An 8,979-nucleotide genomic window follows, 5' to 3' on the forward strand; every position below is an offset into this window, starting at 1 on the left:
TGCTCTGAACAAGCTCTGCATGGCAGCAAGGAATCAGAGTCGCCACTGCTGCAAGAGGCTGCAGGGAGGTTTTGGGACTGGCTTCTACATGCCGCCCGGGCACCCCTGCACATGCAGACCCAGGGAGGACACGAGGGGCCCCAAAGAACAGAGCAGGGACCAAGTGGCTGCCCTTCAGGGAGGAGAAGTGGCTGAGGTGTTGGGGTTATCCTCCTCCAGCTGTGCTCAACCAGGAGCTCTGCCACTCCACTTCCCTGCAGGCCAGCTGCTAAGTCCCCGCTCTGCTCTCTGGTCCTTCCACCAAAATCTTGTGACCAAGAAACAGCTCTCTTTGCAAAAAGCTTCTTCTGATCCATCTCCTTTGAGACCCTGCAGGCTCTCTGATAGTGTGCTTGCAGACTGGTGTTCAGCAGACAATGCGTTAACACTGACCTGAGCTGCTGCCATTTGCAAAGGGAGGTGTGACTTCTGTTTGCAATAGACTGCACCACAGATTGCCAGCATAGAGAGGACCAAGGAAATTGCCCCAAGCAGGGTGTATAAAAATCAATGATTTTAAAAAACAAAACAAAAAAAACAGATTTTTTTTAATTTAAATCACTTTTTTTGATAAAATGCTTTTTGAGGGAAAAAAGCAATCTAAAGATAGTTTTAATTAAGATATTATAGCTCAAAGATATCTCATAATGGAATAGGGATTATAAATTCTAATTCTATAGTATCAGACAATATATTCAAGTAATGTTTAAGAAAAGTTTTGTAAATTAGTTCCAATAGTTCATGGATTAGGCACCCAATCTTATGGGATTCCAGGGGCTTCTGTATAGATTATTTAGGTTAATCTTTCTATCTACCCAATGGGACTCAGTGATCAGTCTAGAAGATACCATCAGAGATGCTTAGTTTTGCAGTTCCCAAAATATGGGTTTATGTCTCCAGAGATAACATGCTTGTTTAACAGCAAAAATGTTTTAAACAAATAATATAGAGAGGTGAGAGATAACAGACCTCAACCCTATTGTCCCTGTGCAAATTTGTGTACAGAGTCAATCCCTTGCCACTCTATAAAAGCGCAAAGTTTCAAAAAGTTCAATGAATAGAAGATTATTGGGGGCAAAATGCAAACAGTGCAACAAAGAAATGCAAATATTCTCAATACTTGGTACCAGGGTCAAACCTTAACTGCTGAAGAAGAGGAGTTGGCTATGACATGGACATCCAGAATCATCCCTCCAAATGCCAACTACAGTAACTCCTCACTTAACGTCCTCCCGCTTAACATTGTTCAAAGTTACATCGCTGCTCAATTAGGGAACATGCTCATTTAAAGTTGTGCAATGCTCCCTTATAATGTCATTTGGCTGCCTGCTCTGTCCATTGCTTGTGAGATTCTGTGGAAGAGCAGCGACTTTACAAGGGAGCATTGCACAAGTTCCTCTTCTCTGCCTCCTCCCCCTCCCTCCCAGCGCTTCCCCCACCACCAAACAGCTGTTTGGCAGCGCTTAGGACTTTCTGGGAGGGAGGGGGAGGAGAGGGGAAGCGCCACGTCTCCGCTCCTCCCCCTCCCTCCCAGAAAGTCCTAAACAGCTGTTTGGCAGCGCTTAGGGCTGGGGCGGGGGGGAGAGGGGGGAACGAATGGGGATGCAGCGTGCTCTGGAGAGGAGGTGGAGTAGGGATGGGAAGAGGTGGGCCTGGAGTGGAGCAGGGACAGGAAGAGGCAGGCCTGGAGCATTCCCGGCATAGACGGCACCTGTTCTTCTCCGGGGAAGCTGCCGCTGCTGCTGTGAAAGTGCTTCCTAGCGTCCTAGCTTGTAGCGAGCTGTACCTGTGTGGGATAAGCCAGGGTTACTTCCCAACCACAGTACTGTACAGTATATAATGCCTTTTGTCTGCCAAAAGAAATTTCCTTGGAACCTAACCCCGCATATTTACATTAAATCTTATCGGAAAATTAGATTTGTTTAACATCGTTTCACTTAAAGTTGCATTTTTCAGGAACATAACTACAACGTTAAGTGAGGAGTTACTGTATAATAAACTTCAGAGCTAAGGGAGAACCAATCAAGAAATATACGTTTGCTGATGATGTTTTAAAGAAAGTCACACAAGTGAACTGGTGCAAGTCACTTAAGCACTTGAATTCAGAGACTGTTGAACTGATAATCTAACTTTTAACAGCAGTAGCTTCTTCTGTCGATGTAGGAAGAAAATTTTCTTCCTTTGGACTAATTTATTCCAAAGTGAGAAATCATTTTGGACCTGTAAAAGCAGGAAAGCTTGTTTTTCTTTTCCAGATTCTGAACAAACAGGAAAATGAAGGTGAAGACGACTGAGTTAGCTGCAGAAGCCAATATTTTAAGTTTCTCATGTCTGACAGTCGATTTAATTTTTGTTTGTTTTTTAAATTCATTTAACTATTTCAGTTAAAACAATTTTAACAAAAATAAACCTGATTTTAAAAAAGCTTGAATGTTTAACTAAACTCAAAAATTCATGCTTGTTTTGTTAAAATATTATATGTTTGCTGATGAAGAAAAAAAAAATCCAGAATACATAACGTTGTTTTAGTTAAATAAAAATTTAAATCTCTGTCTGGTGATGTTCTCCTCCTAATATAGCACGGCAAGAAAATCCTCCAAATATTAATGATTAACCTGTTGAATTGGAGATAGTTCACCTCCCAATGACTTCATAAATATCTGCTTCAATTACCTTTGGTAAATGAAATAACCAATCATTCATTTTCTGATATAGCTGTAAAACTAATCTGAAAAGTTTTCAAAATAAATCACTTTAAAAATGTATAGTGTGTACCTTCTAAAAATGAAACCTACATCTATCTCTGAGTTGTGAAGAATATGTATTAAGGTTATAACAACCAACAAGAATGCACTTTTATGTAGAAATCCATGATTAAATCAAGTCTTCCTGAGGAGTGATTTAAATCAACCCTGGCCCCAAGGAACTCTGGGACACATCTAGAAGCCTTCTGGGATCTGAGTCAAGCTGGTGTTGCGTGCACACAGGAAAGCAATAGGGCTCAGACCCTAAATCCCAGCTTAACGCGGGCTTGAACCGTAGGTTCAATCGCTAGGTTCCACAATTGGTGTGTGGACCCAAGGGGGGTTTGGCTTGAGCCCGGGCTCAAGCCAAGGCTTAGGATACGTCTACACAGCAATGTAAGTCACAGCTTCAGCTCCTCTTGCCTAGATCCCAACAGTTCTCTCTTTTCCAGTCTCAACTGACCAAATTAAAGTGTAGCAGTTCATCTTAAGCCATTCGCAGGAATACACTGCCCTCATCTCAAATCTTCAGTAGCTGTCCATGAGGGCAGACAGAATATCTATTTCAGAATCTAGTATAAAGTTTCCCTCTTAAATCATTATTCAGCAAAACACTTACACATCTATTTAAAATGAATGCATGCTTAACAGTGACCAGTGTCTTCAAATTCTTCCATGAATTTGCCTTCCCCTCCATCTTTCTATTCTTGCATCCATTCAACACTTTTCACATCAGGCTTTCCTCCTCCTTGCATCTCTCTCCAAAATGGGTAGTAAATCCTACGTCTACTGTCATGTCCCCTGCTCCTTTTCCTCCCCTCCCTCACCCCACTATTTGGAATTATCTCTTGGACCCTGACAACATTAGAATAACTCACGATTTGGTCCTCCTAGAACACTTGTGTGTGGATGCAACGTGTTTTATAACTGTTCAAAACCATGTACAAGGGTCCCCAATACCATCTGGATTAGGCTTGCTGTCAACAAGTCTAACCACCGTTAGTTTAGTGGGATGGGGAACAGAAGTTGCTGGAAAAAGCACAAAATGCTTAAACAATCCCTCCATGACTCTACCACATCAAACTGGTGGGGCTTTCAAAATCTCCCAGAATTCACTACTTCTGGAAGCTATCCCAGGACCTCTGAGACAGTCACACTGTGTATGAAACTGTTTAGAACACTGCTAGTGTGGATACAGGGCAAAAATGCAACTCATCAGAACCCGAATCAGAGTGGCTACTATGGACACACTGAAACACGTGTTTAAACAGGTTCTGTCCTACTGTTTTAATTAACAGTGCTTCAGTTTTCTAGTGCAGACACTGCCTTGGTGCCTAATGAGGCCCTTCAAAAATGAGCTTACCTAAACTCTCTCTCTCTCTGCCCATTCCATCCTTATAAGAGTTGGTAAAAATTTTTTGCCTGGGTGGGCAAAAGTTTTGTAAAGAAAGCCTAGCAGACTCCATCTTTTCAAATCCTTCTTGCCTATTTATTTCCTCATGCTCAATCATTCTATCTATAAGTGTCATAACATCTATAAATGCTACCTGTAACCTATTATTTCCTTTTATTTGCATATATAGATTATAATTAGCTGTGAAGTGTCCCATGATGCTATTTATGTATCATGCAAGCAAACCTCTATTAAAGTTATCCTCTTTACTACTACTGCAACAATTCTTATTAAAAAATCCACAATAATGCTCTAACTGGACCATGGGAATGAAGAAGTATCTAATAATAATAATAATAATAAAACCACTTTCCCTAGTTTTTAAATTTACCAACTGAAATATCAAATATTTTATATACTGTAAGCTCTCTGGGAAAGGGTCAGTTTGTATAGTGCCTAGCATTGCACGGTCTTGGTCTATCACTAGGGCTCCTAGCTGCTACCATAATACAAACAATAATGTTTGAGACTTATAGCTTAGCTTTTTGACATGTTGGAAAGTCAATATACGTCCAGCCACACTAGACAAGTACAATCAGCTTGGAAATTGTTAACTTTTAAGCCTAATTTTGTTCATTTTAACACCTGTGTTTGTCTGGCTACATGATGACTTAAGAACATTGTTTGTTTTTTACACTGAAGGTTATCTTCACAACCAGACAGCCTAAACGCTTCAGATGTTTGCAAATTAAATCTTAGGATCTGACAAAAAACACTAAATATAGCAACACCTTCAAATTCAAGAGATCTACTTCATGAGTATTTACAGTAATTTGTCTAGACTAGGATTTAAAGATTTAACATGTTTTCAAACTCTAGTGTTGCTGAAGTCTACATTGCCTTGTCTATGACAAAGAATTAGAACACAATAGTCAGAACCTTTAAATCCTAGTATATACGCTGCCTAAGTGTAATGATGTAATGGGCACTATATTTCAGTCTTCTTCGCTTTGTAATGTTATCAGAGAGAACTGGTTTCTATTCTCAACCTTGTTAACTAAATTCCAGTTGAAGTCTTTAGTAGTTCTAGTGAGAGGCAAAAAGGAAAACAGCTTGACCTTCAAGTTCCCAGCCTCAGTTTACAGTGTGGAGTTTAGATAGATTAGATAGATTGGATAAACTAAGCAAATTTGATTTGCAAGTCAGTGATAAAGTGGAATTCCATAAATTCCATACTCACTTTTTGGAGTATAGCTATATTTTAACATCCCTGTGAGAAACCCAAATCCTACAGATTTCTATTAACCAAAACTAGGATCTTGAATATGGCGTAGTTCTAAGACGACAATTGTTGACACCTCATGGAAAGCTTTAAAAAAACAAGTTTAAGCAGAAACTTCCATCACTGCCCTCTAATTACTAGGGACATTTTTTGTGAAAACAGGATTTATGTTTCTTAAGAATCTTATTCTTTAAAGATACAACCCTTTATTTGATGTCACAATCATCTTCACAACAACTAAGCAATAGAGGATTGTCTCTTTAGGTGAAAGATTAAAAAAGCACATAAGAGAACAGCTGAACTTTTTATTAAAACGCCTATTTACATGCAAGATTCCACACTAAAATACTGCAGGAAAAAAACAAGTAAGCGTGCTATATTGCAGGGTTGCTCATGAGGTATCAGCAGGTCTTGAGTATTCAAATTTTAACAGACCAAATTGAAAGTACTTACAGTACAATGCATACAAGTACTCACCCTTCACAACATGCTTTCTGGTTACCACAAATAAACATTCCAGAGGCTCCCAATTTGATATGGACACTTGGGATAAACAGAAAGAGTGGCCTTTTAATTAACTCTTACAAATTACATTCAGACTCTAGAAAGCGTTACACCCTAGAAATCAATACGGAAATCCCAGTTTAGAAATTCAATAGAATTCCCACTACATATTTTTGATCCCTGTACATTTATATAGTCCTACATCTATATACAACACCATTCAGTGGAGTGGCACAAAAGATGCATTAGTGAAATTAAAATATAAAAATGAAGTCTTCCGATGACTTCATTTCTGAGATGGAAGGGAAGAGAGATTTGAACTCCCAACTCTCTAGCTCTATATTGTATTGTTCCCACTCCAGAACAATGTGGGTGGTATTCCAGAACTAGGAGAGAGAAGCCACTGGAACAAAACCCAAATTAATTTACATAAACACACCTACAAGCTTTTTTTCTCCTTCTCACTCCCAATAACTTCTGAATCACTGCAGGCAACTGTTCAAAATAATACCAGATCACGCATCAATCTTATTTTGTCATATTTACCACTCTTTCGCTCTTACAATTTTAATAAAAAGGCAGCTCTTTTCAACACCACCCCCTTACACCTACCAAAATGACTCAAGACAAACCATGCTTTTAGTAAGAGCATGCCTCATGTTCAACACACTTTGTTCTAGAATCACAGTCGCCAGCCTATCTGAACTTGCGAAATGCCATGCAATGCTGTGGAAGACAGGGACCCACTACTGTCCTTAGAAGTTCACTCGAGTTGCCTTTGCATTTAACATCCTTCCTGCACTCGGGATTTTCATATACAAAGAGAAGGGAGGAGGAAAGGGGAGAATCAAAAGCAGCAACTCGTGTGAAACAGCAAAAGAAGGAACAACCCACAGACAGCTCAACGGCCCCCGCATTGAACAGCAGCTTCCGGGAGACTATCTAAGAGCACATGAGACTGAAGCAGACCTGCCCAAGTGCCCAAACCTCTCCCCGTAGCAGGGAGGCCCCCTCGTTTGGGGAGGTTAATCGTATTTTTTCCCGTCTCCTCCTCAGGGAACGAAGGATTTTGCGGCGTTTCAATCAGGCGATTTAAAACCTCGTTCGCCTTTTGAGGGGGACTGAAGGGGGATCGAGGGACGTCCCCTCAGTCAAACTGCCCCTGCACCCGCCACTAGTCTGAAGTCAATGGGGAGGTTTGAGGAGAAGAACAACAGACGTAGCCCCCCAAGGAGCCCCGCCCTGGTTAGGGGTCCAATGCGGTCCCAAGCCCGCGGCTCTACTCCCGCCTTTGTCTCAGCCGGGTCGGTCCAGGGGGGACCCCTCCGCCAGGGTGGGCAGAGCCAACTTAGACAAAGGGCGCTTCACGCTCCGTGTCTCTCTCCAGCTGTCACCGGCCGGCAGAGCGTGTCCCGCCGCCAGCCGCTCCCCGCCACCCTGTTCCCCCCGGGGGGGGGTGAGTTTCCTCGCGGCTGGGCCCCCCACTCCTCATTCTGCCCTCCCCTCACTCCTCCCGCCGCCGCCTCCCCCAGTATAAAGGGCGCCAGTTATAATAACGGCTCACGGCTCCCGCCCGCGCGGTGCCGGTCGCTCGCTCACTCACCCCCCCAACCCCCGCCGGTGCTGCCGCCTCCGGGTCCCCTCTCCGCTCCTCTCTGCCTCCGGCCGCCGGATTCACCCTCCCGGACCGAGCGCCAAACCCGGCGGCCCAATCGGCATCGCGCTCATTGGAGAGAACCAAGCACCGCCCCGATTGGACGGACGTGGAGGGGCCGCCTGAGCCAATCAGCAGCGGCTAGAGGCGGTGCCGGGGGCGGGGAGTTCGCTCCCCACGTGCGGGGGGAAGGGGGTGGAAGAGCTCTCTTTGTTCTCGCGCTGGCTGGGGAGATGGCGAGTTTCGTGCTCCTCTCTTAATCCTCGCGCGCTCCTGAGCCCCCTTGGGAGAGGGAATCTGGGCGCGCGGGGAGGGAGAGCCTTGAAGCCCGCCTTGCCTGCGGGTGGGGAGATTGGGGGTTGCTGAAAGAGGAAGAGCCCGCGGAGCCCGGGAAGGGAGGGGCAGCCCTGTTCGGCGCTGCTGAGAGTTTGAATCAGTTCGAAAGTGGGAGCTGTAACGGTTTTAACTGTCATGCTTCTGCGCGCGCGGGAGGGAGGCGCGGGGAGCTCAGCAGCCCCACGTCCCTCCCCTCTGCCTGTTGCTTCCCCCTCCCAGGCGGGCAGTCCAGAGCCTGACGCGCTCCGCCCTGCATCGATCCCAGCCCCGCCTCTGACCTTGGTTTCGCTGAACCAGTTCCCAAAGCAGCTCAGCTAAACCAATTGTGGAGCCGCCCTGTAGCTCCCTGGAAGGCAGCCGGACCTGCCGTGACTGAGCCAGCTTCCAGAAGCAAATGGCTTCAGTAAAAATGGGTCTGGCCACCCAAAACTGCATCTGTGCCATGTCTTTAGTGGGTGTGAAAATGGCCAGGCTGGTCAAAAACTTGCCTAGTGTAGACGGGCCCCTTACCCCCTGTCATCTCTGCTCTGTCCTTCACCTAAACCATATAGATAACCGCTCCTTTCTGTCTTCTGCAGGTTCTGTCCACACCTTCTTCCATGTGGTGCTCTATGCCTGTGAACCACAGCCCACCAAGTCCTCCCCTCACTTGTTAAAAAAAATCACAAAAATCATAGCACCAGCAAGATGTATGGTCACCTCACTGCTTGATCATGTGGTTTTAATTATATCCTCTCTCAGGGTATTGCCAACCCCTAGCAATGCCGCTATCTTCCCCATCACTCAGACTCGTAATATGGTCTTAAGCCTTAACTTGCCCTCTCTAGAGCCTCACATCCAGGCTGTGTTTAAATCTAGCTGATTCTTTCTGCATCACCTCTCTAAGATACAACCTTTCCAACCATCCACGCAAGCACTTGGGGAAGGGACTGTCTTTTTTGTTCTGTGTGCGTACAGTGCCTCGCACAATAGGGTCTGCTCCATGACTGGGGATCCTAGGTATTATGATAATCAAATAATAAATAAC

At 44.3% G+C, this 8,979-nt stretch overlaps 1 protein-coding gene across 6 annotated transcripts in view; it reads right to left on the bottom strand.

Moving 5' to 3' along the window:
• The window catches only part of LOC112109992 (histone-lysine N-methyltransferase EZH2), an 87,451-nt gene extending 79,828 nt beyond the window's left edge, over positions 1-7,623 (bottom strand). For 2 of the 6 annotated variants that reach the window (XM_026654080.2, XM_026654079.2), the window contains exons 1-2: positions 6,857-6,957; positions 5,936-6,001 (exon numbers count right to left, since the gene is read on the bottom strand). In XM_026654080.2, coding sequence (XP_026509865.1) covers positions 5,936-6,001; positions 6,857-6,879 — 89 coding nt within the window. In that variant the 5' untranslated portion in view covers positions 6,880-6,957. Of the gene's footprint in view, positions 1-5,935; positions 6,002-6,856; positions 6,958-7,565 lie in introns of those variants that run through there. The other 4 variants (XM_026654076.2, XM_026654075.2, XM_026654077.2 and 1 more) reach the window with 3 other exon arrangements.
• Between the last annotated feature and the right edge of the window lie 1,356 nt (positions 7,624-8,979).

Source organism: Terrapene carolina, unplaced genomic scaffold (assembly GCF_002925995.2).
Source record: "Terrapene carolina triunguis isolate 2854851 unplaced genomic scaffold, T_m_triunguis-2.0 Scaffold180, whole genome shotgun sequence".
Taxonomy (NCBI): Eukaryota; Metazoa; Chordata; order Testudines; family Emydidae; genus Terrapene; species Terrapene triunguis.